At 33.0% G+C, this 26,699-nt stretch overlaps 5 protein-coding genes across 11 annotated transcripts; 2 read left to right on the top strand and 3 right to left on the bottom strand.

The window, feature by feature from the left end:
* Window positions 1–4,071: 4,071 nt before the first annotated feature.
* On the top strand, window positions 4,072–6,075 carry LOC105770729 (protein ELF4-LIKE 3). Of its 2 annotated transcripts, XM_012592052.2 has the most exons (3): window positions 4,072–4,337; window positions 4,476–4,515; window positions 5,376–6,075. In XM_012592052.2, the coding sequence occupies exon 3, from the start codon at window positions 5,421–5,423 to the stop codon at window positions 5,763–5,765; it is 345 nt and encodes a 114-aa protein (XP_012447506.1). In that variant the 5' UTR covers window positions 4,072–4,337; window positions 4,476–4,515; window positions 5,376–5,420; the 3' UTR covers window positions 5,766–6,075. The 2 variants fall into 2 exon arrangements, with proteins under 2 accessions (XP_012447506.1, XP_012447505.1); XM_012592051.2 differs by lacking the exon at window positions 4,476–4,515 and having other exon boundaries at window positions 4,076–4,337.
* Window positions 6,076–10,688: 4,613 nt separating this feature from the next.
* LOC105770451 (40S ribosomal protein S3-2) lies at window positions 10,689–12,681 on the top strand. The gene is made up of 6 exons (XM_012591656.2): window positions 10,689–10,845; window positions 10,942–11,089; window positions 11,178–11,349; window positions 11,959–12,013; window positions 12,110–12,241; window positions 12,331–12,681. The coding sequence occupies exons 1-6, from the start codon at window positions 10,813–10,815 to the stop codon at window positions 12,499–12,501; spliced, it is 711 nt and encodes a 236-aa protein (XP_012447110.1). The 5' UTR covers window positions 10,689–10,812; the 3' UTR covers window positions 12,502–12,681.
* A 1,730-nt stretch (window positions 12,682–14,411) lies between these two features.
* On the bottom strand, window positions 14,412–15,026 carry LOC105769810 (uncharacterized). Its single transcript, XM_012590697.2, has one exon. It carries the CDS (start codon window positions 14,919–14,921, stop codon window positions 14,550–14,552), a length of 372 nt encoding a protein of 123 aa, XP_012446151.1. The 5' UTR covers window positions 14,922–15,026; the 3' UTR covers window positions 14,412–14,549.
* A 723-nt stretch (window positions 15,027–15,749) lies between these two features.
* Window positions 15,750–20,641, bottom strand: LOC105769808 (protein Brevis radix-like 4). 4 transcript variants are annotated; one of them, XM_052631198.1, is made up of 7 exons: window positions 20,341–20,641; window positions 20,135–20,268; window positions 19,825–19,992; window positions 19,332–19,705; window positions 17,427–17,562; window positions 16,931–17,328; window positions 15,750–16,173 (listed from the first exon to the last, which is right to left on the bottom strand). In XM_052631198.1, exons 3-7 carry the CDS (start codon window positions 19,948–19,950, stop codon window positions 16,095–16,097), a joined length of 1,113 nt encoding a protein of 370 aa, XP_052487158.1. In that variant the 5' UTR covers window positions 19,951–19,992; window positions 20,135–20,268; window positions 20,341–20,641; the 3' UTR covers window positions 15,750–16,094. The 4 variants fall into 4 exon arrangements, with proteins under 4 accessions (XP_052487158.1, XP_052487157.1, XP_052487156.1 ...); XM_052631197.1 differs by having other exon boundaries at window positions 20,135–20,263; XM_052631196.1 differs by having other exon boundaries at window positions 20,130–20,641.
* A 671-nt stretch (window positions 20,642–21,312) lies between these two features.
* Window positions 21,313–25,678, bottom strand: LOC105768246 (protein PLASTID MOVEMENT IMPAIRED 1-RELATED 1). Of its 3 annotated transcripts, XM_012588071.2 has the most exons (4): window positions 25,541–25,678; window positions 25,254–25,339; window positions 22,877–25,101; window positions 21,313–22,786 (listed from the first exon to the last, which is right to left on the bottom strand). In XM_012588071.2, the coding sequence occupies exons 3-4, from the start codon at window positions 25,099–25,101 to the stop codon at window positions 21,631–21,633; spliced, it is 3,381 nt and encodes a 1,126-aa protein (XP_012443525.1). In that variant the 5' UTR covers window positions 25,254–25,339; window positions 25,541–25,678; the 3' UTR covers window positions 21,313–21,630. The 3 variants fall into 3 exon arrangements, with proteins under 3 accessions (XP_012443525.1, XP_012443527.1, XP_012443526.1); XM_012588073.2 differs by having other exon boundaries at window positions 25,254–25,662; XM_012588072.2 differs by lacking the exon at window positions 25,254–25,339 and having other exon boundaries at window positions 25,541–25,662.
* Window positions 25,679–26,699: the final 1,021 nt, after the last annotated feature.

Here is a 26,699-nt window from a genome sequence, read left to right as displayed (position 1 = left end):
AGTTCCAATCCTCTTATTAATAATAAATTTTGTTACCATTTATATTCTTATTAAGCCTATATATTTGCCACTTTATCCGTCTCAAATGGTTATTTCCTCTTTGATTTTATATATGAAAATTTAAGCATTTAATATTAAAATATTCCAAAATTCACGGGTAAAAATCAAGTCTATCGTTCCGTGTCTAGACTTTTTGTAATTTTAGATTTTACAAATAAGTAATGTCAAAAGTTGACAAATGCTCTATAAACAGGGTGGAGTCAAAAAAAAAATTTAAGAGCTGGAATAAAGTTGTATATTTTTATAATAGTAAAAGTGAAATTTCATTATTTTAATAACTTATATCTTTATAAATTTCAAATGATTAAATTATTTTTTTTATTTTTAAGGGTGCAAAGTGTAATTTTGTCATATATTAATTTAAAATTTTAAAAATTATAAAAAGACTAAAGTTGAAATTTTCTATTTTAGGGGAGTTAAGGCCCCAACCAACCCCTTGGCTCTGCCCTGCCTATAAAGATATTATAAAATATTAAAAATATTTTAAAAAATAAAAACGTAATATTTTTTAAAAAATTACTTATACTAAATACTAACACTCCCTAATGAGTCCGGCCTTACTCTCCACAAATTGCAGTCCACCCTTATGCATGAACACATTTAGTAAAGATGTAAAACAAAATATAAATAATTTTTGAAGTCATTTCTATTTTTACTATACAACTCAAATAATTGTAGAGCCTATATGTCCAATACAGGGGATATACTTTAATTTTCAATTATACTGCTCGATAATTGTAGAATCCGTATGACTAATATGGGATGGCCAAAATTAAGAGACAGGCAGCGTCGGTTTTTTTTTTTTTAATTATAAGAGGAGGATAAAATTTTAATAGCAATACGATTAACATGATTCAAACTTAAGTCACATTTAGGGTGATGAATACTTTGACCACTAGGTTAATACACGAGGTTCGTGTCTTTGATTTTTCTAAATGATAAAATTATTTTTAAATCCTTTTTAAAATCTACGAAATTATAAATTAATATAATAATAATTTTATTTTTTATCTCTAAAAAATAAACAACAAATTGTACTTCAATTCTGAGCAATATTATCTAAGGATTAATAAAACAACGAAGACGATTACGTGATTGATTTTGTGGGTTTCAAGACAGCTTTAGGGGAAGATTCTTTAGGACTGAAGCTCGATGAAGATGATGAAGGTTTCACACACTCGAATAAACTACGAAACCTTTTTTTAGCCTTGATAAAATTGATCGAATTGTGGAATTTGGAAATGGAACCAACTCGGTTTTGAGACGACAATGGATTCTTGAAAATAGAGATGAACTTTTAGGTCCACCGTTGAGGCGTGCATTATAAACCAGTGATTTAAGAACCTAGATGATGGTGATGTAGGCACGATGATTTCGGGTTGCTCTTTTCTTTTCTGTCATCGACCCAAATTTAAAAAAAAAACTCCTAGAATTAAAAAAAAAAAAACTTTCACGAAGGATAAAATTGAAGATTTTCAAAATTTGTTATGGGGTTTAATGATATTTTTAGTTTTATTTTTGGATCTATTTTGCCTTCAAAAAAGAAAAAAAATTATTCTTTTTAGAAATAAATGGGAAAGGAGAGCTTTGTTTTTTAGAAATAACCTCAAAGCAAAAATTAATTATATATATATTTAATAATTTCTACAAGTTTTTAATAAATTTAAAATAATATTTTAATAATATTTTATATTTTAAGTATTTTTTAATTTAACCCACCAATAATCACACTAATAGTTAACGTTTGACACGTGACATATTTTAATTGATTGAAGATCTTTTCTTAACACCATTAATTTTGGGCGCTAAGAGATATAACTAAAGCTTTAAATAGTAAAATAAAAAAATAAATTTAAGTAAAAAACAGATATAATTTAAAAGCTAAATAGTAAATAAACCCTTATAAATAATTGCGCACAAATAAATGTTTCTATTATTATAGCAGTTACATTTAGTAGTGGTAACTAACGTATATCTTGTTTGAATAAATTAAAAAAACATTATAAAGCTCTCATGTATTTTAAATTAATTTATTTTAAATATAATTTAAAAATACTAATTAAAATGTTAATCTCATTTGTGTAAAATTTAAATTTCAAAATAAATGAATGAATAAAAAGAGGAGACAAATGAAAGTGCGTCGTCCGTATAGTACTGATTGAGGCGCAAAAACATCAGCGTCGGATTTCGTGTCCCCTATTTTTTTACAGCACGTTACTATTTGTATTATTATTTTATTTTAATCCTTCGGCCTCGCTATTCTATCACAACACCTGTGGCGTGATTGAGGTGTGGGACCCAAGATGTGGCCTACCAGGAGAAGGAATCATTTTTAAGCACTGGCTCCGGAATCTGGATAGCCTCGGATACGAACCTATAGATCTCCCGAGCCTCAATCTACGCGTGTCTACCTTTTATTCGCTTGAAACAGTTGTTCTGTGAGAAAATTATTAATTAAAAATAAATATTTTTTTCACATCATTCATGATATCTCATTTTCAACTATACATGTAATGTAAAAGAAAAGATGTTATTATTTTTAATTAGTAAGAACCATAAATAATATGATAAAGAAGAGTCATAAAATATATATATATTTTTAGGTTGTATCCATGGAGAAGAATTCCTAGTTTTCTCTTTTATATGCCGTTCATTTGGTATCATAATAATAATCAATTTAATCATTGATGCCAGTGAAATATTGGCTTAACCTGAAGATGTTAAATTAAGTTTAATTCTCATAATACGTAATTGCATTGTTTTCTATTAATTTGATTTTATATTTTAATTGATCTGATTTTTTGTATTTGTAATAGAGAAATTTTTAAAATATAAAATAAATTAATTAGATAATACATCAAACTATATACTTTTTTTCTAATTTGTTATCTTTTATTTTAAAATTATATACTTAAATAAATCACTCTTTCTAAAATTTATTTATTTATATTATATTTTCATCAACATTTTGGATTCGTATATATATTAATACATATTATGAGTTAAGCGCCACTAACTCAATTTAAAAATTATTAAAATATTCTTACTTTTAGAAAGTAATATATATTAATATAAATGTATTTTTGTCTTTTTATGTTTTAAAGTAATATCATAATGAAATTTCAACTTTGAAGCACATAAATTTTGAACTTTTAACTTAATCATTTCAACTAGGTATGGGAAACTTCGAACCACGAAGGAATTTTTCTTTTACACAATGGGTATGAGACGGTTATGGTAATTAGTTATGTCGCCTTACTCTAGTATATAAAATTATCATTTTATCGTTGTATATATAATTATTGAAAATTTTATATATTTTATGTTCAAATATTTTTTTTCTAAAGAATTATGTTTAATAATTTACTTGACTTTAAAAATATTAAAGATAAATAAAAAATTTAAATTGAAGTGGAGTGGAGTGAAGTGAGATAAATGCATTCAACATCTATAGAGGTGATAGTGAATTTTAATATTATACATCTATAATGGAGTGGAACAGGTGGTGAAACAAAGCGTAACAACTATAGAGAAATAATAGATTTAACATCCGTCTCACTCAATTGTCAACTCTAATTTCAACCAACTCCTTACTTAATTTTTAATATAATTTTTCATAATATATAATAATGTTTGTTGACAAATTTGGGGTATTATTTCCAATAAATCAATAAACCAAAAAAAATAAAAAGGTATATATGCAAATACTAAAAATACTAATCAACATCAAACTTTAATTGATAATAAAACCAAAATAAAAAACAAAGTTGTTTAAGATATCTTGGGCTGTGGGACCCGTTCAATTCATAAGATGGTAATTTTATCATAGTTGAGATGCCACGTGGCGAATAATGAACACCAGCTCGAATCACTCATCATCATCATCCCCCGGATCTGAGCAAACACACAGAAAAGCAATCCTATCCCCCACTGAATCCAAAAATAACAATAAAATAAAAATTAATAAAAAAAAACAAACAGATGGATATTATATAAATATATATATCGAGAATATATGGAACTATCTGTAATATTTTTAGACACAAAGCAAAGGGGTCTGAGAGCGTGACTGTCAAATCTACATATTCTCTTCATCTTCTTTCTTTCTCTCTAAAAACTCTCTCTCTCTCATAATTCAGATTTTCTTTCTTTTTTATGGTTCTTAAGATTCGGTTTAATCGGCGATCGTTTCCCACAGTTTCTCGGGAATCTCTGCTTTTCGTTCCTTCAATCTTTGTCTCCTCCTTCACCTGAATATAATGCTCCAGATTTTCAAGGTACGTATATAAAATAATATTTATATATGATTGCTATAGTAGGAAAAGAATTTCGAATAAATACGGTGATAATATCTTCTTCTTTTTCTTCTTGTTTCCCTCTTCAACAGTTAAATTAATGGTTTTATTTTTTTGTAGCTGATGGCTTTCCTTACAATTTTTTCCCCTTTCTTAAAAGGTTTGGATCTTATTAGTTTATTGGTTTTGTTTTTTTTTTTATCACTTTTTTTGGGTGAAAATCTGAGAATTTTGGAGATTTTATGATTTTTTTTTTCTTGTGAAGATCTTCTTTTGCCAAACGGGTGATGGGTTTTTATGCTTATGTATCTTTAAGTACGTTTTATTGGTTTTGGTTTTGAAATTCCCAATTCAAGGTCATTGTTTTCAGGTATTTCTTCCCTTTTTCTTTTCCCAGAATTCGAATAAATTTTATTTTCTTTTTTATTCAATCTAACTTTTATAAAAAGATGTGTACATTTTTGTTTGTTTATCGATATTTCAGATTTTTCATTTTTGGTTGTAAAGAGATTTAGGAAACATAATGCTGTCTCCCTGTATCAATTGAGTACTTTCTCATGACTCGTGAGACTAATCTTCTCTGCATCATTGACTCGGTTTTTTTTTTGGTCTTTGAGATTCTTCTTTGAAACCCAGTGCTTTATGTGGGTATTTTCCGAGCACATTCAAAAAGGACCCTTTTATGGAAAACGGGATCTTGCTTTTTCACATTCTCATCATAAATAATATTAATAATAGCAACTATAATAGTAATAAAAAAAATGTTAAGTACTGATCTTATTATCATGTTTGTTAACAAAAATTCTTCTGTGGAAAAGTAGAATCCATGGAGGTCATGATTTCTACCGCAGGCCTTTGTCTCTTATCTTGAACAATTCCAATTCCTTCTTCATGTTTTGTCTGGGCTTCTTTTTTTTGCTTTATTGAACCATATTAGGAGTTCAGATATGATTATGATTATTACAAGTTTTAAATATATAACACATTCTTCTTTACTTGTTTTTGTATTTTTGGATTCAGGACTGGTTTTGATTTGATAGAACTCTGACTCAAAAAGTAAAAACAATGGAGGGTGACACATACTCAGGGCTTGACAATGGAACACAGTTGGATGGCAAGGTGGTGCAGATATTTCAGAAGAGCTTTGTTCAGGTTCAGAATATATTGGACCAGAATAGGTTGCTCATCAATGAGATAAACCAGAATCATGAGTCCAAGATCCCAGACAACTTGAGCAGAAATGTTGGTCTAATTAGGGAGCTCAACAACAACATAAGAAGAGTTGTTGACCTTTATGCTGATCTTTCAAGTACCTTCTCCAAATCCATGGATACCTCATCTGAGGAGGATCTGAGTGTTGCTATGAGATCTGATGCCAAAGCTGGTCACAAAAGAAACAGGCCTGTTTGATTTAATTCAAGAGAAAACAACAACAAAAAAACAAGTTGGTGTTTTTATGTTGGCAATTCTTTTGCATGGTGGCAAATGAAGAAACTTTTTTCAAGTAGAAACTAGATCAAAACTGATCAGATTCTGTGTAACCCTTCTTCGCTTTTGTATCATTGATGAACTGTCTTCATTTCTCAAAACTGACTGCTCACTTTTGTTAGCCAAAATAATATAGGTCTTCTATAATTTCTTCTATTTGCACTGTAACTCCTTTTGTAACCATGGATCTGATATTGAAATGAAAAGCATATGTGGGATGTTCATTTCTAAATTTGCTGCTGTATTTGAAAATGGGTGATAATAGGTTGTTGCTTGTAAAGCTAAACCATCTCTTCCTCTTTTCCCTTTTTTTTTTTTTTTCCATCTTATAAATGTCAAATTTTTGGTTGCTTTTTCTACAAAGAACTGATCTTTATTTCTGTCATGCACTTTGAAACATCTTAAATTTTCCACTGATAAGGAAAAAGAGGTTGTTTAAGAGCTTTTAGTTTAGTCTATAACCTTTTTTCTCTTTGTCAAAAAGGCTGATATCTGTAATTATGAGTCTTTTACAAATATTTTTCTGTCTCAGATTCTTTACCATGAAGGTTCATTTTCTACTTTTCAATGGAAACAGACTCTCTCCATTATATGCCCCTTTATTCAACTTTCCAATCTCAATCAAAACTCCAAAGTATTATATATATATGATTTAGTCCTTAGTTGAGAAGCAAAAGCTGAAGAGATCAGAAATCTGAAGATATACTGCTATAAGTCCTCTCCTATGATACCAAGCCTTTTCTTTTTATTCTCCTCCATGTTCTGATATGCTTGTGCTTGTGGAGAACTGAAAAGAGGTGCATGCATGTATGTATATATATATAAATATTGAAGATGCTCTGGAAGGCAAAGCAGCTTTTAGATTTTTTTTTTTTTTGGTTCTTAATCAAATACCACAACAGGAACAGAATCTGAAATATCAGATAAGAGATGATGAGCTTTTGACTTAATAAATAAATATATGTTTGAAGAAAATAATAATAATTGTTGTAAGTTGCAACCAGTGGTGATGTGTTTGGTGGGTATTGAGTTAATTAAAGGGAAAAAAAGTATTAAGTATTGTAAAGAATGTAGTTTAAAACAAAGCACTACAAGAGACACACAGATATGTGCCAACAACATGACAAAGGGCCCCCTAAGCTAAGTTTCTTTGTTTCTTTGGGATTTTTAACTGAACTTCTCCTGTTCTCCATTTTTATCCCCTTCACTTCCTACTCACCTTCTTTCTCTTTTTATTCCTCGGATATAAATATAAAAAACATAAAGATTCTTCAAATTTACATAGAAAAACCTTAAAAAATACTACTTATATAGTTATATTAAATATAGGAACTCCTGAAAAATCTAAAAAAAATATATACGTATTGAACAGTCGAAACTTCTTTAATAAGTAATAAATATGTTTGATGACTTCCACCAAGTTGATTGAGCAGGTTTCTTTGATGCCGGGCCCAAGGGCAGCCTAATTTCTGATCCTTGGAGAGGGAAAGAAAAGTCCCACTCTCACATGGAAATGGTTTGTTTTTATTCTAAACATGACAAAGAAATAATATAAAATTTGATGTTTTATATACAAGTGAAAATATTTTGGGAGGTCCAACTAATTTCAAATTAAACTCTAGCTGAGAGATTAAACCTGGTACACCCAAGTCCTAAACTCCTTTTGCGGTGATTATATTGTCAGAAACAAGATGACATAAGGACAAAGGAATAAAGAGGATTCAAATTAGAATCGAACACTAAGGCTCTTTCCTGTCTGAAAAGAATAAACAAATGCTGTGATATTCTTATTTTTCTGAATTCTAATACACATCACACACAACGTTGTACATAAGTTTCCTAATGTTAAATCATTGTCATAATCTAAAGACTTAACGTCTAATAAAATTTAATTAAGATTTGTGATAATATATTAAATTAAACATAAATCTTGATTACCTTTACGTACGTCGTCTTGCCGGCCCCCAAAACAAGTCTCAAGAATATTCCATCCTATTACCAAATTAATGATGTAAATGTACATTATTGGGACAAAAACATCATATTTGATAGACATATAATAAATTTTAGGTTAAATTCATAAAAACCATTTTAATGGGACCCTTGAAAAATAATAATAATGAAATGCAATTGTTTAAGAAACACTGGATAATAACGATTTGAATTTGTTTAAGGGAATTAATCATGGAAAGTGTTGAAGATTAAATAATGATGGTGGCTAGCTAAAGGGTCTAATCTATAATACTAAAGCTTGAAAGCTAAAGACAAAACATAACATGTGAGAATGGGAATCTACTTTTTCACCTTCTTCCTTTTTGTTCCTTACATTTCCAGCAATTAGGTTGGAAAATGAAGAAATTAATGTCCAGTCTAAAAGCTTCCCACTCTCTTTATCCTAAAATCTTAAATGGGGTTATCAACATCATTAGTTGGATAATTTACATTTTAAGATTGTTGGTTTATACCAATTAAATGTAGTGAAAATAGATTTGCATTATTTCCTACCTAACTTCAAATTCACTCTTTTTTAATCTTTTAGAATTAAATTTAATTAATTCATGCAATCATCACTGACACTTAAAAAGTCGGACAATTATGTTCCAATTTCTAACATTTCCTAAACTGCATTTTCTTTTATAAACAAACATCATCCGTTAGAGGAGTTATCCAATCCTACTTATACACGTTATATTTTTCATAAATTTTTATATTTTAGCAATTTTAGAAATGTCAACATATTTATTTAATTCTATAACTAAACTTAAAAATTACCATTTGTTTTTTTAAATATTTTTATTATATTTTATACAACATTTGTATTACTTTAATCCTATATAACTTAGTGCATTATGGTTTCTTGTCATGGGAATTCAGAATAATATATTTAGAAATTTTATAAGTTAATTGCATCAAATATCCTTAAACTATTATTTTAATTTTAAACTAATTCTTAAACTTTAAAATATTTGAATTATATTCTTAAATTATTGATATTATATCCATCAAATCATTTCATTACTAAAATTCACATAACAATAGATGAAAATCAAAACTTAAATAAAAGGAGACAACAATGAAGTTCCTGTAAAACTTCGAAACCTTGATACCAAAAATCTAAAAGCTGCAAAAAAAGTTTTTATTTTTATTTTGATAATTTTTAGTTTTATTTTGTTTCCATCGTTTACTTTTTTATTTTAATATTTTACATTTCTTTTAATTTTCCTATATAATATTTATTGTGTCATTCAACGATTTTAATGACAATATAGTTTGATTGATATAACACTAATAATTGAATATGTAATTAGAATATCTTGAAGTTTGATATGTAAGATGAACGTAACTCTAAATTTATGTATAATAAATAAAATATTTTATATTAAATAAATGATTACATATTTTTATTTTATAACAAAAAAATACATTATCTACAAAATATAACATTAAACATGACAATCAAGTTGTAACATATTAAGCATTTATAGAATCATAAAATGCACAAAACTAATTAATAAGTTTTACAATAATTTATTGAAAATGTGCAATTTTTTTAGTTTATAACTATAAATACAATATAATTATAACGCCATCGCAATTTAAAACACATAATCAAACAATTATAAAGTAAAATTAAATTAAAAAAAACTAATATAAATTAAAACTCACATACATATGTATGACAATAACATCCGCATGTGAAAATCATGTGCGCTGGGTCTTCCAAATGATGTATTATTTAACATTTGTTTTCAGTTTAGCTTTTTCTTATGTCCATTAATATAGATTATAATCAAGAAAGAGCGCATTCAAGGCAGCCCTCCAGCAAAAGGAGGACTTTACTTGATCCATACAAGTTCATAAGCAACCTTCAAAGTAAAATTAGTTAATCCATGGGGAACATAGTTCCCATCTCTTTTAATAAAAGTCTATGAAACTTTTCTAAAATTGCAACTCAATCCTCTAGTGAGTTTTCTGTAAAAAAAAAAAAAAACACATGGAGGCAATCAGTTTTCACAATGAGCTGGGACATGCCAGTATCCAAGGCAAAACTAATGCTTTGTCTAATTGCAAACTATCTCCATAGTATGTGTGTATAGTGTAAGAATGTGTTAATTTTTTAATCATACAAAAAAAATATTGATTTTTTTTGGTCTCCCAACTTTATAAAAAAATAATTTATCCATTTATTTATTTTTCACCTTTTTCAGTTATTGATTTTACATTTTTTATTAAATTATCCCAAAATAGATGAAAAAGTTCTTGTTTGTTAATTTTCTTGACATAACATATACACATTGATTGCCATATGGATGACATGTCAACATTTAATTAATTTTTAAAATTTAACAAAAAATTACAATTGTTTATACCTTTTTTAATTTTAAAAATATTTTTAAAATTTTAAAAATTCATTAAATGCTGACATGTAATTCACGTGATAATTTACATATATGTCACATCAAAAAAGTTAGAAAGCACTAATTTTTCCATCCATTTTTTGGGGGATTTGATAAAAAACGCAAGTTTAAGGATTAAAAATGCGAAAAAATAAGTGAAGGACTAAAATGAATTTTTCTGTAAAGTTGGAAGATCACAAAAGTCATTATACCTTTTGCGAAACAAACTTCCGTATGGTCAATGTGGATGTCCATATCTTATTTTAGTGACAGCACATGCAAATAAAATTAGATAGCTTTGATAAGAGAGACGATGTAGGCCCATTAATAGGTTAATGGATCCTTTTACGGGCCTTGATAAGTGGTTACCAAGAACTATCATCACGAACTTTGCTTAAATAAAGTATTCAACAAAAGCCCAAATTTGGAGCCCAAGCACAAGAAGCCGTGTAAAACCCTAGTCAGAACCAATATATCTATCTTGCTACGGTTTGTGAACTTCAGCCGTCTTCTTCAGATCTTATATTCCTGCAAATTCCCTTCTTTTTCCCTCCACCCAAGCCTAAAAAATCATGGCGACAGCTCAAATCAGCAAAAAGCGAAAGGTATTGTGTTTCTTCGATCTGGTTTTTTTTATTTACTATTCCATTTGTTTCATTATTTCTCCTTAGTAGTTCTTGCTTATTTTCTATTGCGTTCAGTTCGTCGCTGATGGAGTTTTCTTCGCGGAACTCAACGAGGTATTGACCAGGGAACTGGCTGAGGATGGATACTCTGGAGTCGAAGTCAGAGTTACTCCTATGCGTACCGAGATCATCATCAGAGCCACCCGCACCCAAAACGTTCTCGGTACTTTCTATAAAAACAATATTATTTCCACTACTGTGATAATTATTTTTCAATATCGGATTTAAACTTTGATAATTGGGGATTATAGGTGAGAAAGGTAGGAGGATTAGGGAGCTTACCTCAGTGGTTCAGAAGCGATTCAAGTTCCCAGAAAACAGCGTCGAGCTTTACGCTGAGAAGGTCAACAACAGAGGTCTTTGCGCTATTGCTCAGGCCGAGTCTCTTCGCTACAAGCTACTCGGAGGTCTTGCCGTTCGCAGGTACATACTCAAAACGTATTCGATTTTACAGATTTAAAGCATTCTATTATTGTTGTTGTGAAATTGTATTTTTTATATTTGGGTTTGTTAATATAATGTCATCTACAAAGCAATTTGGTACTTCACTGCCATTTTTTGTGTCGGAAGGTGACAAAAGTAATCAAATAATATAGTTCTTCTTTTATTTTATACTGCTGAAATGCATTTGGTTTTCGTGCAGTAAACTTAGGGGAAGGAACATTGTAATTTTTTTCTTATTATTAAAATCTAATTGCAAAATGAAATCAATTTTCATCCGATTTAGATTAATTTGAAAATGCTAAATGTTGATTTATTGTTTATCCAAATTGAATGTTTCCATTTGTTTGTTTAAATTTATTGACATTATATTTAGTGGTCTATAAAGCAAATAGGTTGTTTCTATACTGATATTGTGCCGGAAGATGGCAGATTTAATCTAATCCTCCATTAAATCATTATTCAGTTCTTGGTGTAATTTTTTATCTCTATACTGATTTTGAATATTTGAATATGATATTATAAATGGTATGGATTGGTAAATTCTTATTCTTGCATTCAAGCTGAGATATTTTAGGATGGTTTGTACAGGGCCTGCTATGGTGTACTGAGATTCATCATGGAGAGTGGTGCCAAGGGATGCGAGGTTTATATACCAAACCCAATTTGTTTTTAATTTATTTTGTTTTCCTTGACTTGGTTTCTTTTGAGAACTTATGTTATTTGCTTCCTTCTGCAATAGGTTATTGTTAGTGGAAAGCTAAGGGCACAGCGTGCCAAATCTATGAAATTCAAGGATGGATATATGATCTCTTCTGGTCATCCTGTCAATGAGTATATTGACTCTGCTGTCAGACATGTTCTTTTGAGACAGGTTTGCTATCAATTTGTCTAGTATTTACTCTTCTATGACCCTTTTGATCCTTCAGTTTTGACCAATTTATCGGGATTTTTTTATAACAGGGGGTGCTTGGTATCAAGGTCAAGATCATGCTTGACTGGGATCCTAAGGGTAAGCAAGGCCCTACTACTCCCCTACCTGATCTAGTCACAATCCACCCTCCCAAGGAGGATGAAGAAATCAGGAGAGTAGAGCCTGAGCCAACTAATATTGAGGTTCCAGTTATGGCTTAAATACTGTTTTGGTTGACATCTTTTTTATTTTAGGAAGTATGCGAGTTTCTTAGTTTTATGTAGCTAAAAGTTTGGCCTCAAAGACCGCTGCTGGTTGCGGTTTCTTCTTTTTGTACTTTAATGTTTCTCCTACTATAGTTATTACGTAATCGGTTAATCCTTAACTGGTATGATTCACTACTGCTTCGTGTAGTATGATTCGCATTTTTTGCTTGAATTAAAAAATATTGATTTAATTGCCACGTTGATAAAATTATTTTATTAAAATTTTGGTGTAACATTTTGAAATTAAAAAAATTCACTCAATAGTTATGGAACTAACACTGATTAGGATTGTTTCTTAAAAGCATGATGTAATGTTTTTTTTTATGTTGGAATACATTTTGATTCAAATAGTTACCAATATTAATTATTTAAATTATATTAAAATTAAATTTCAAGTTTCAGTAAAATTTGACAATTATTTTATACTGTAATAAAAAGGCGATGCAAATCTTAAAAAGAATGGAAGCCTTTAAGTTTATGGATAATTACTCAACTTTTAATTAATATGCTGTATTTATATTAGAAGTTTAACATATATATAAATTAAATCTCAAATAGGGATCAAAATTAAAAATTTAATATTTTATAAAATATAAAAGAAAGAAATGATGGTGGATATGCCACTTTACAACAAAAGAAATGGTGGGTATGCCAATTTATATTAGAAGTTTACATATAAATTTAAGCATATTAGAGGGATAAAATTAAAAATTTAATATTTTATAAAATATAAAAAGGAAATGATGGTGGGTATGCCACTTTATCATTACTAGTATGATTTATCTACCCATTATGTTGGGTTAATTATTTATTTTATCAAATTATAAAGTAAGAATTTGAGAATTAAAATATATATTAGCAATGTGTTTATTTTTTTGTACGGTTTGATTAAATAATTAAAAAATCATAATATATATATTTAAAATAAAGAATTAGTTCAATCGATTTTTCAGTGGTTCATATCGATTTATGGAACAATTGATCTGGTGCCTCTCTTGGGACTGATATATCCGTTAGCTCTCGATTCAGCGAGTCGGTTTGGTTCAAATAATTATGACTCTAAGTCTCTATCCTTTATACATTTAGAATTTAGCTCTTTTACTTTTATTTTTAAGAATTTAATCTCTTTACTAAATATCTGTTTTAGCCACATAATATTTTAATTGAAAAGTTAATAATATTAACTATTTGAATTAATTAATAACATTATCAAACTATAAAGATAAGATTATATTAAAAATTAAAGTCTATACTATAGATTAAATATCAAATTTAAGTATATTAAAGAGATCAAAATTAAAATTTAATATTTTTATAAAATGTTAATAAAAAAAATGGTGGAAATGCCACTTGTCAACAAAAAGAATTTGGACCGTATATAGTTACATAGATATGGTTTTATCTTCCACGATATTTTAATATATCATGGTGTTCCAAAGATTGGTTTGGTGAAATATGAAAATTTCAAACCCTTAATAATTTATTAATTTCAAATTAATGATTTTAGGAGGTGGAGCTGTGGTTCCATGTTAGTATTCACGGCATTATCGCTTATTTAATGATTCAAAATTTGGGGTGCCTGTTGATCAAATGTTTGTAGAGATGATATAAATCTGCATATTCACATTAAAGTTGTAGTGACTTCAGCTGAGCAAATGTAAGAAGCCTGGATTGTAGGGCGCACTGCGCAGGCAATCTTTCACTTGCAATTTTGTCAGTGCTTTTCATATTGAAAATGGTATGAGTAGCTAGTATTGCCTGGATTTTCCATGGAGGTTGAATACACTCGTTTACCATTACATTTATCGATCTGCAAGACTTTGTGCCCAAGCAATCCATCCCTAGATGATGTGTATTCGCCACAATTGTGTTAAGAAGAGTAGAAGTTTATAGGAAATCATAGGGTATTAGCCAAAGACAATTCATTACAGGAAATATTAAACAGACACACAGGTTGGAAAAAAAAAACTCATAGCATAGTAGCATCTGAGAGCTTATATGGTTCAGGTCCGCTTGACAGGGTCGAAGTTGGACACACCAATTACAGCTCCAACAATGGCAACAAGCACAACACCACCAGCCACAATGCTAAGCAAAAAGTTCTTGAGAGAAGGGGAAACTCCATCAGCAGCTTGAGCCACCTCAGGGATGACCATGGATGTTGTGATTGCAGCAGCTGTCAATCCTGTGACTGCCTTGTCCTTGAGTGAAGAAGCAGCAGCCTTGACTTGAAGCCTTCCATTGGATGTTGTAGTTGGGATTGCCCCCGATGGCTTGAGTGGCAACGGCTTAAAGAAAGCTTCAGAGGCAGGCACCCTGTTTTGGGTAGCACGAGTTAGTGGCAGAGCCATTGAAACTGCTGAAGTGGAAGCCATTGATTTCTCTCTTCTCACTCTGAGTTGAAAACCTGCAACGCTGCAACTTCTTCTGTGAGTGTTTTTAGTATGAAGGGAAATGGAGGGAGGGGAATTGCCTTGTCATCTTTATCTCTATGCTACGTGGCGGTTTTTTAAAGTAGAAATGATGGATAAGGTAATCTTTAATTGGTCCAATGCCTCATCAACTCTGAAATTTGGGGACAGAATCTAAGTTCACGGTTGGCCACTCAGTGACTTAGCTGGTGTGAGTAAGGTGGGGTATTGCCAAGGGGAATTCTGTTGTTTATTCAAATTAAAAAAGTTGTTTTTATTATTTGATACATATATTAAATATTTAAATGATTTTATTCAAACGAATAATGTAAACCATGCACAAGTTTGTTGGAAATCTAACTCACTTTTGTGGTTGGTAGCAATTTGGACACAATTCAGTGGGCCGTTGGCAAGTTCTTTAGATACGATTTTATTGGGCCAATGCCGTGTTTAAATTACAACATCAGAATTAGAAGATGAAAAATTAAATGCAACAAACAAAGATTGATGAATCGCTGAAGCTGCTGTTTTACCCAACTAAGGGTAGGGGTGAGTAGCAACACATTTTTTTGGGTACATTATAAATTGGGGGAGGGATGAGATTGTTAGGGCTTAAACCCTCGACCTTAGGGTGAGGAACACAATTAGGAACTCAATTGAGCACTCTCCACTATGTTATCTCTAGATTAAACAATAGGAAAATTTAGGGTGTAGTCCCAGAAATTTGTGTAGTTTTGATACTGATGCTTTTTTAAGTGCCTTAAATTTCATGTAAGCAGACAGAGCATCAAGTATCAAAGAAGAAACGAGGAAACACATTCTCTCATTGATATTGATTTTTCTTTACCACCACCCAAATACACAGTTGATGCTCTTTATGATCAACCACCAGCCTTTTTTTTTTAAATAAACTATTAATATTAATATAAAATCCCACCATGACATTTCTAAGCTACTAGGAAGCTGGGAAAACTTAGCTGCTCAAATAAGAACACAGAGGTGCATAGTAGGCATAAACACCTGGCTTAGATCTCTGTAAAAGGGATTGTACAAGTATGGCAGAAGAACTATGAAAATACTCACCCCCCATAAAAATAGCCCCAGAACATGGCTACCTTCCTTCTTTGTTTAGCTCATTTATAAGTACTGTTCATGGATCCTGGCTCGGTTCTCTTCCCACCACAGTCTAGCATGCATCTCCCCGAATCTTTCTCGGCTGCATTATGTAACCATAAAGTGATTGAAATGAAAGACGAATACATTTCCTCAGTAAAAACAAAAAATAAAAAGTTCATGGTAGATTTGGCTCCGCATGGGATGGGATTCGAGTAAAATCATTGGTGACAGCAGAATAAGTGAAGCAGTAATGATGCTGTCAAAATACAAAGATTTCCAGCTCATAAATCTGTTCCTGACTATCAGTAATTCATATCATATCATATCATATCATAGTTGTTTTTCTAAGGTGGACCTCAATCATAGAATTGACTTGTGTTGAACCCATCAGCCTATCAATGGAGAAAAATATGGCTTTTTTGGAGCATTTCTAATCAGCCTTTTAACTGTTTTTGGGGGAGAAAAGATGGTACAGCATATGCAACATTTCTCATTTAATTCAATCAAGTAGAAATACTTTTCCTAGTGACGACAATGCATATAATAGATCACTAGCTTTGGCCTCCATGGATAGCAGATTTTGGTAACAATCTCTAAAACAGAGAGTCTGTTTAGTCACTGAGGAGGAGATTGCAAGTTACATCACATTCAAGATTCAACCCTATCATGGTCCTTAAAATTCAAGAAAAGCCATCAAATAAAAAGAAATCATCACATGGGAAACATCAAAACTATGATGCAAACTAGCAATGAGAGCGTACGAACTAATCCAAATTTGATTTAGGCTGATAGATTCATGGAAGCACATTTGTTCATCAATTTTAGTGAAGTTGAAGAAGACTGTCATAAAACCATACCTGAATCTAACTCGCTTAAGCTCCCTTTTACCCCCTGGCAAGGCTTTGATAGTAATGTAAACCCCTGGCTCATCTTGTTCAACCCATTCAGTCTCAAGATCACTGGCATTGCTAATAGACAGCTCACCGGAGCGATCAGCCTCTCTTGATGAACTACTCCTCATAGAGGCATCCATTGATGATATCTCTGTCTTGGCACCACTAATACTGGAAAGTTTTGGAGTTGAGGTAACACCGGAATCACAATAATTCCGAGCCTGCATTGGATGTTGATCAAGTGAATCTGAGGATGAGTAGCCCACACTCATCCCTGTTGGACGATATAAGTTACGAGGTAATCGTTCTCTAGTCAATGGCGGTGTTACAGGGCTTGCTTCTGCTGATTCTATTTTTGAGCTCTGGAATGAATCAAAGGAACCGTCATTATTAACATCGAAAAAAATTAAAGGTTGATTCATCCAAACTTTGTTAAACAGGCAACAGCCTAAGAACTTGCCTCATCTTCGGATATAGGTGGTGTGGGTAGTGCAAATGCATTGCGGTTTAACCTCTGAACATTGTAAAGTTCCTTGATCCTGTCATAGTTCTCAGACCACCATCTTTGAGCTTGCCATTTGTTAAACATTTCCCGGCTGACGAAAAGAAAATAAACTACATTTTAGCATTCTTGATGTTCATAAGATTAGCATACCCGAAATCAGAAATTAGTTCTTCATTTGAGCATGTAACTAAAAAATAAAATGACTGGTTTAAGAAAAAACAGTAACAGCAAACATGCATTAGGGATGTCAAGCACAATTTTTTTTTTTTTTTATTTAGAGAAGAACATTTATATCTATTTTATGGTCTATATTCAATATTTGTGGCTGCCCTCAACGTTAGTTGTAAAAGTAAGATACTACTCTATAACATCCTATTATTACCTTTAATTCTTTTTTCACAGGTCAATAACTTGAAAATCCAACCATGAACAGTATCATTGCATTATTATGCTTTTCTTTGTGGATGGAAAATTTAAATTATAATATTGGGCCACTAGATTCGTCTCATAAGCAACTTTTGACTAAACATTTTCCCTTCTTTGAATCATAAAAGAAAAGGTCAACCAACCTTAGGTAAGGGGAATATTAAATATTTTCTAAGTGTAATCATTGTGTTTAAAGTAGTAAGAACACTAATCTTCCAAAAAAGAAAGAAAGCATCAGGAGTCTAGAACCAATCAGGAGCTTTATCAACCATTAAACTATTTATAATCATATGAACATGAAAAATGGAAGTGGAAAATACAGTCAATTAAGAAACCAACTGAAATAAAATTTCTACAATAGATACAAAAATATTATCAAAAGAGTCGTCCAACAGATTTTAAATGTGTATTTTCATCCCAAAGATGATGACGGGTATTGTTTGTTTGTTGGTAACAGATAAGCATAGACAAGGGTTAAATTTTTGTCTTGAATGTAGTTTTGGGGTGGATAATGATGTGGGCAGTCCCTAGCTAATAATAGTAGGCAAATATGACAAGAAATGGCTCTGTATGGAAGGGGGTATTTTTTATTCAAAATGAAAAAAAGAAAGAAAAGAAGGGAAGGAAGAGGCTTCCCCGACAAGAAGACAAGGCACAGTGAAAAAGCTTTCCAATCCCAACACAATCAATCCTGTAATGTCCCACCCACCATGGATGTGATAATTAAGGCACAATTTGAGTTCTTTCTTTTAGACTTTTATCAGATGATTGCTTTTCATTAGGCGTGAGTGAAGCCTACTGTTTCTTTGTAGGTCCCCTCCCTCAACCTAAAATTCTTCATTTTCTTGCCCAGGTTGCCAGCCAAATGTTTGGATGCCAAGTTAAAACAAACAAAATATAAAAAATGTAGAAAATAATTAAGTTAAAAATTTCAATAAATTCTTTTTATGTTAAATTATCCTTGGTATTTGTGATTACGTCCATCTCCTAAAATTATGAAGCATTACATCCGATACTTACTATTATTAGAGTTCCCAACTATTTCCTAATTTTGAATTAAAATATTTTATTTTTCTTAAACCTAATTAGAAAAACAATTAAAAATAATGAATTTGGGACACCGACAAAAAGAAATAGTAGCTAATGTAATATTGAATAAAGGAATCTCTCAAAATATGTATTTTTATTTCACAGCTGTCTAAATTCAAGCATAAAAATTCGTGAACTGAAAATCAACAATTTTAAAAGCAATACCTTTCCTTTTACTAAAGAAATTCCATTTAATTGTCTTTTTCTTTGCCCAAATCTTTATTTATTTAATTCTAAAAAGAACAATTAAAGCCAACTCCTTTAAATTAAAATTTTATGCAAATGATAAATAAAGATCTAACGGTTGAAGATAAATCAGAAACCGCGAAAAATTGAAAGGCGCACCTGAACCGTATACGCTTGAGATCGTTGCCGCCATGAGGAAGTGAAACGAAGGTGATAAGTACACCCGGCTCCACCTGAGCTACCCACTCTTTAGGTTCATTTTCTTCGACGAACACGATCGATTCGACACGGCGTCCACTCATCGAGTTCGGCGTCGCTTCTCCGCTTGAACTCGATATACCTTTCAACCTCGCTTCCATCTCCTTTCCCCAAGTCCTCTGCGTCGCCGAGTTCGAACTCCCTGTCCTACGATACGACCACTTGTAACGATCCGAGTCGGCGTCGGAACCACCAGGATTCTTTAACCGAGTCTGTGCTGTGCAGGGGTTGCAGTGCTTGTACGCCCCCGACGCTTTCAGTGCCATGTCCTTCAACTAATACACCCGGACGCAAAAAAAACGAAAAAAAGGGAAACGCGTCTCATTAAAGCCAAAACAAAGACCAAAGAGCTCAAAAATCTTGCTTGACACCGTGAAATTAACAGTGAATTTACCTGAGATGTGAGGGATTTCATGGCTTGGTTGTGCTTAGTGTTCGGATTATTGGACGAGTCGATTTCCTCTGGTTGAGCCAGTGCGTCATCACCAGCTTGCTTGGACCGAGCTATGCACGTCAGCATTGTTGTTTATGAAATTCTCAGAAAAAAAAAACGAGAAGTCTTCTGTGAAAGGAACAAAAAGCAAATAAATAACATTAAATAACTACATTTACAATTTGTCAGAACTTGGTGATCAAACTCTGAACAGAGTAAAATAAATACTTTAATAATAATTAGTAGTAAATGAGTGTCAAGTTTACCGTACGGAAATCTAATGTACTCAGAAATCTGAAGATGAGTAGTTGGAGTTTGAGTGAACTCGAGTTACGAGACTCGGTCAAGGGGGTAAGGAGCTCTTTAATTCGACGTTAGAATTAAAGCGATCAGAGATTCTCTGCACTGACCCAATATAAAAACAATAATAAAAGGAAAGAAGAGATAAAATCAGCAAAGAATAAAAACTAAAACCACCTCTCAATCTCATCGGAGGCGAGTAGTTGCCTTTAGTCTGCTTTTTCGGTTCTGTGAGAGAGAGAGGCTGCTTTTTTTCTTTTCTTGGGTAAGGCAAAAGAGGAAGCAAAAGCAAGTAGGGTTTTGAGGGGACGGCTCTGGAATCGTTATAACGGGATAGTGTTCATCGACATTGCAATGCCATGTGAAATTGGCGGGGTTTTGCTATATATATTACATGTAATGGAACTACAAGAAGTGAAGAGGGGATCGAGATCGAGAGAGAGAAAGAGAGATTGGTTTATGGTAGTAATTGTCTGGGCTCGCCTGATGTTTTCCATTTTTATACTCTTCTTGATGAATTGATTGGTGTCTGTTTGATCCTCTTTTCTGCTGTGCTTTACCTTTTCGGCTTTGGGTTGATTGATGGGCTTAGTCCCAGTCTTTGAAGCCCCAATAACCTCTGGTACACAAAATTGGCCTTATCGGGAGACAGTAGGGCTTAGATATAAAATGTTCCTTCACTTCAAAAGCAGATCCAAAAACATAACTTTGCCATCATCTCATGCTGTGAAGAAATAGATCTTTTACTGCTAATGAGAGTTTAGTACTTTTGTGCATCAATCATGCATTTGATTTAAAGTAAAAAAAAAAAAAATTAGCATTTATAAGTTAAATTAAAAAACAAATTGATCTTTTTATTAAAAATTTCAATAACTTTTGCTATTAAAAAATAATCTTTGTGCATCAGAATGAGATACACATAACAACCTAGTATCATTATTTGATTATTTTGTTGGTCGTGCCAATTTTTAATAATACAAATGAATAATATTTAAAAAAAAATAACAGAATTTGTTTTTTATCTAACATGTAGGAATTAAGTTAATGATTTTTTGAGTAAAAGATAAACTCTTTAATGTTGGATTTGACCTACAACCGAAGCAGCAGCAATAAAGTAAAAAGAAACAAGGCCTGGCCAACGCGACAGAATTTATGCCACAAAATTTCCTTACTTGGCCGTCTTTTGCAAAACACAATTGCATTAAGTGAGACATAAATTACATCAAGCACTTATGATCATTGAAAACATATAATTTACAAGACCCAAACGAGAAATGTAACCATACCTTTTGCTTTTGACTTGAATTTACATGAACGAACACATTCAACATAAACACAAGATAATCTCCAGAGGCGGAACCCATCAACCTTGTTTGATCTCAAATCTGTATAATGTGGTTCTCCATCAGTCATGTCATCTAATTTAGGAGCTTAACCCTTTCAACAAGATTCCAATGCATGTGCATCTCATTTCAACCTGATGGTTTCATTGGGGAATATAACATTGGGATTTCGAATATGGGGATTAAGGCCTGCCAATTCTTTCCATTTGGCTCCGGTACCATGAATACGAGACGAGATGCTCCAGAGAGTGTCACCTGGTTGAACCTTTGTTGTTGAAGGGGTTGAAGTTTTGGGAGCAGCCTTGGAGTTGGACTTCAACAATGGATGTTTATTGCTCTTTCCCATTCCGTTGGCAAGCAACCAACGGGAACCGGACTGTTGTTGGGTCTTGGTACCCCAATGTTTCTTCTTGCCAGGTTCACTCTTCAAGCCTGCAACATGGACTTCTGTGATTCTGAATTGAGGAATCTCTTCCTCTTGGGAAGCTTTTTCTTCTTTTATCTCCTCCTCCTCCACCTCGTTCACCGCGGAGTCTGAGTCATCATCCTCTTGATTGTCATTCCTCGAAGCTGATACTGTAGTATATATTTTTGGCTTTGGTGGCACAAATACTCTCTCCACCTGAATAAGTGCAAGCATGGGTGTACCGACTGGCTCATAGTTTCTTAAAGGATCATGAAGTTGCACCATCAATGCCACCGTAAAGTTATTTCCTAACAAACCACACTTTTTACCCCGTCTTTTCTCTCCTTTTGACCCTCTGCGAATCAAGTCCAATGATGTAGCATGATGAGCAGCAAGGATTTTAGAAGTCCGCTCACTTATTTGATCATCATCATCATCGAGTTCACCGGAATCAAGTCTCATCCATTCATCAAGAGTTAGTGACAAACCCATTAATCCATCAACATCATCACCATTGTTTTTTATGTCCAACAATTGCAACCCACCGGTTCCATCCAGACCAAGAGACCCACTAACACCAAACCCCTTGCCTTGAAGGGCCGAAATTTCCCCAATTGACTGCGCACTGATGTTTGCAGGCGCATCCTCATCTGACATGCCAGATTGAATTCTCAAGCCTTCCATGGAGAGTGCTTCAATCTTATTCATTGCCAATGGAGCAAGATCTTCAAGGGATACATAATCTGAGCCCATCCCGTTGACGGAGGTCGAACTACATTTGTTAGAGCTGAGTAGAGGTGATCTTCTTTTAACTTCCTTTTGCCCACTAGACAGATCTTGCCCAACCTCAAACCCATTCTGCAACAGACACTGCCTGGATAGAAGAACCAGTAACATACAATATCAGTACATAGGATGATTTAGCAAAAAAAAAAGTTTAAGAAAGAAATATGGAGCCACAAACCTCTCTGGTCCCTCCAAACTAAGGGCAGTTTCCCATGCTACTTGTTCCGTATTCTTGCCGGTTATGTCCACCAAAGGCATCAACTTACTTGCCTGCATAGAGAGCTTTTCAATACCAACTGAGGCCAGTCGCTGAAGTATATCCATTATACCAGAACCCATTTCAGCAGGTACCACAACAGGACTAGAAACCTGCATGATCAGGTTCCCACCATTTTTAGCGTTGCTGAAAAGCGAGGGATCCATAGACCGCAAAAACCCTCCATTCTTTGTCTGAAGAAATGGACCTAACCCTTCTCCAAGAGGAGGCAATTCAAGTGCCTCTTCAGGAGGAAAATGAACTGGACTCCCAAATCCACCAGAAGTGCCAGGCGGAGAATGATGAAAAGCTTCCTCATTCAATCCCCATTCATGCATTAAAGCTTCTGTCTCCAGGTCTTCCAACACTTTAGCCCTTGTTTTGCTGCTCTGATTAGTTGCCACCTGACGCTCTTGCTCACCATCTAAAATAAAAGATGACAGATCATCAGTCAAGTTCCCCCAACCAGATGTAGTTGAAGTGTCGAAGTCCTCTCCCTCGGCCATGTCAAAATCAAATAACAAAAAACCACTGGCTAGAGCATCTTTCTCAAACTCCCTAAGTAAACGCTCCCTTGGAGACTCCGGCTCAATGTCAGAACTCGAGCCAAATGGACTATGATCAATACCCAGCATATTCAAGAAGTCACTTGCCACGGACTCCGTAACTTCATCCAAGCTAAGTGACTTTGCCTTCCTATTTGTTTTATAATTAGCTTTATTCTCCAAGTAGTCTTCAGGATCAGGAGAATCTAATGCCGCCTCCAAGTTTGTAATGCCATCTAAAGCTAACTCCAATTCTCTCATCAATGTTTCTTTTGAGCACTGATCATCCTCTTTGGAATTGCAGTCTTGCACCACAAGCACGTCACTTTGATTACTACTACTCGCCTCATTTGAGGAATGAAGATGAGAGAATTTTTCCTGATTTACTCCCATACCGGGATTACTTTTAACATCTTCAGGGCTTTCCATTGTCAATAGAGCCTGCTTTTCTGAAGATACCTCTATCCCTTTTTCCACAATACAGAAGTCGTTATCTTCAGTTTCCTTTTCAATATTCTCCTTACTTGATTCAGGTCCAAAGTAAGATGGAGGTTTGATGGGCTCAAGCTGTTCAGCTAACACATCAGGTCCTGGCTTAGAAGCAGATGAAGCATCTGCCTTGTCGTCATCAAATTTCTGATCTACCCTTTTTGTATCATCGAGCTCTGACTTTGACACTGGCAAAACTTCATGAAGATCTTTTACCTCCTCTGCAAGAAGAGATGAGCCAAAAGACCCAAAATTAACAAAACCGGGAAGACTCTCAACACGCCTCATTGTGCCCTTCTGGTCACCATTAGCAAACTTAGTAATTGATTTTCCCATACTCTTCAGATGTGACAAATTGGAGCTGTATTGACTATTTCCTAGTGGCACACAATCATCCGCAATGATCATATACCCAAGACTAACATTCATTGTAGCACCCTTGGCTTTCCCTGATAACTTAAAACTTGTTGTCCACTTCCCTGAGCTCTTCTCTTCCTCCAATTCCTCCAATGTAAGTGGAAGCAGCCGTGTAAGGTCAAGTCGATGCTTCCCCAAATCAAGGTCTGGTGTTCCAAACACAGAAGCATAGAGCAAGAAATGCTTGGCCTCATACTTGGCTGAATGATGAGGTCCACTTCGACTACCTTGTACTGAACATGTATGTGTCAGCTTCTCTTCAAATTCAGCAGTTCCATCAAGAACCTTAGCAGGGCGAGTCATTAGCCCCCCATCCCGCCTCTTCCAGTGCACGCATAGACTAAAATCATTAAAACTAGACGGCAAACCTTCAATGGAGTGTACTTGAAGTGAGAAACAACAAGCAAACCTACGGTTTCTAACATTTGAGAATGCCTTCAAAGGCTTCCAATTCCAAATGGATTTCTTGTCTTTACGAGATGAGTCCTCATTACTATTCTTAAGCTTCGATTTTGGTTCGGGATAGTATGTTTTCCCAGCTGGTTTTGACCATGTATTCAAAGCAGAAAATGAAGTCCTTGGAGGGTTCTTGTCCAAATACAAAGCCCTGCTAATAGCTTCAATTTCATTCAACAACTTCCTATTACCAGAATCTTCACCATTCTTCTTCTTAGCTTCAACTTTGGACAACATCATCTATTTTACATCAAAATAAAATAATTAGATTAAGCAATAAAAAGAGACTCCCTTTGTAATAAAAAAAATCATTAAGCAAACCAAATCTAAGAAAACATAGAATAACCAAATGAATCAAGTAAAAACTCCGAAATTAAATTAAATCAAATTACCAAATTGATCTTTCCAGCGACCAAAAGTTCCCGATCAGAAGCCTTGTTTTAGCGAGTTCTATACATAGATTCTCTTTGGCCTTTGCCTATCCAAAATTTAAAAAAGTTCTCTCCATTCAAAAAAAAAAATTCGGCGGAAAATTTTGAAAAAGAAAAGGAAACCACAAAAACATAGAAGCTGAAATAGAACCGGGCGGAGAATTCGAAATCTTACAAGAACCGAGTTAAGAATTTTGTAATCAATTAAAAACAAACAAATAGACAAGCAAACAAGAAAGAAATGTTACACGAAAAGTTCAAGTGCCTGAGACTGTTCAGCCGCGTTTGTCTCGACGGATCACTTACTGGCTGGCCCCTTTCGTCTTTGAATTGCCGCTGCCTTTTTCTTAGTCCAAAATTTCAAATCAAACTACGAAAAGACTACACATGTCATATTACAGATTATATATTATTTATAATTATTTTGCATGTATTTACCGTCTGCGGGTCTCATCTTTGTCTGAAATTTGCTTCCACGGTTATTTATTTTCCATTTTTTGCAGTTTACCCCCTCTTTATCATTGTTCACCGCTCAACCATGGTGTTAAAGTAAGATCACAGGAAAACGAAAACCTTAAATCGCAATAAATATGAAGCTCTGGGAAGATTTGGTGTCAATAATTATACTACTTATTATAAAGGTTATGCATTTCAGTTACTGTTTTAAGTAGATGTCATTGAAAAAGGTTTCACTTGGTTACAGACTTGCATGAAGTTACTAAGCTAATAATCTAATAAAACAATCAATCATAATTTTAGAACACAAGGAAATTCATTCAGTGATATTTTCTGTACAAATTGATGGAGTAAAGAGAAAAAAAAAGAATGTAAGAGGGTGGAATTTGGATTGAGGTAAGGAGAAAAAAAAGTGTAGGCAGAAACGTAATTAATGAAAAATACATGGTTTGGTCTTACCAATATAAAAAAGTTCCTTTCATTGTTGGAATTTTGAATTTTGTAGTCGCCGGCTGGCTGGCTTAAAGCTTAGGCTTAGCTGTCCCATTGACAATATGCAAGTTCGCCACGGCATAAATTCCTTGCTTAACATGATTAAGCAACTCAATGACTTTCCTTTATTAGCCTTTCTTACGTTAAACCCAATACTCGAACACCCATGAAATAAAATATTAAATAATCAAATTAATTATATTTGAATAGTGCACTATTGATTAAAAATATTAAAATTATCTGTAGTTGATAGTGCCCTTGCTTAGAATATGTAAGAATTAATTGCATGATATTCGGGTGAAGATAATTTGAAAATTGAGAATATAGAAAATTTGAATTCCCCTCCATACTTACCTTCCCCGCATTACTCGAAAATTCTAAAAATTCTTTGGGATATGCCCTTTCCCTCCGAAAATCACGTGACTGAAACTTCAGAGTTTTTTAATTTTTTGTAAAAGC

This window comes from Gossypium raimondii, chromosome 5 (genome assembly GCF_025698545.1).
Source record: "Gossypium raimondii isolate GPD5lz chromosome 5, ASM2569854v1, whole genome shotgun sequence".
Taxonomy (NCBI): Eukaryota; Viridiplantae; Streptophyta; class Magnoliopsida; order Malvales; family Malvaceae; genus Gossypium; species Gossypium raimondii.
Note: the sequence above shows the minus strand (reverse complement) of the source record. Positions and strands in the feature narration are given on the sequence as shown.

Coding starts and splice junctions, on each gene's coding strand:
- LOC105770729 (XM_012592052.2), top strand. CDS start 5,421: ATGGAGGGTGACACATACTCAGGGCTTGACAATGGAACACAGTTGGAT.
- LOC105768246 (XM_012588071.2), bottom strand. CDS start 25,101: ATGATGTTGTCCAAAGTTGAAGCTAAGAAGAAGAATGGTGAAGATTCT. Junction 22,787..22,876: donor AGTTTGGAGGGACCAGAGAG/GTTTGTGGCTCC, acceptor TCTTCTATCCAG/GCAGTGTCTGTTGCAGAATG.
- LOC105770451 (XM_012591656.2), top strand. CDS start 10,813: ATGGCGACAGCTCAAATCAGCAAAAAGCGAAAG. Junction 10,846..10,941: donor AAATCAGCAAAAAGCGAAAG/GTATTGTGTTTC, acceptor TATTGCGTTCAG/TTCGTCGCTGATGGAGTTTT. Junction 12,014..12,109: donor GTGGTGCCAAGGGATGCGAG/GTTTATATACCA, acceptor CTTCTGCAATAG/GTTATTGTTAGTGGAAAGCT.
- LOC105769810 (XM_012590697.2), bottom strand. CDS start 14,921: ATGGCTTCCACTTCAGCAGTTTCAATGGCTCTGCCACTAACTCGTGCT.
- LOC105769808 (XM_052631196.1), bottom strand. CDS start 19,950: ATGCTGACGTGCATAGCTCGGTCCAAGCAAGCTGGTGATGACGCACTG. Junction 19,706..19,824: donor TGAAATCCCTCACATCTCAG/GTAAATTCACTG, acceptor CGGGTGTATTAG/TTGAAGGACATGGCACTGAA. Junction 17,563..19,331: donor CTCAAGCGTATACGGTTCAG/GTGCGCCTTTCA, acceptor TCTTTTCGTCAG/CCGGGAAATGTTTAACAAAT.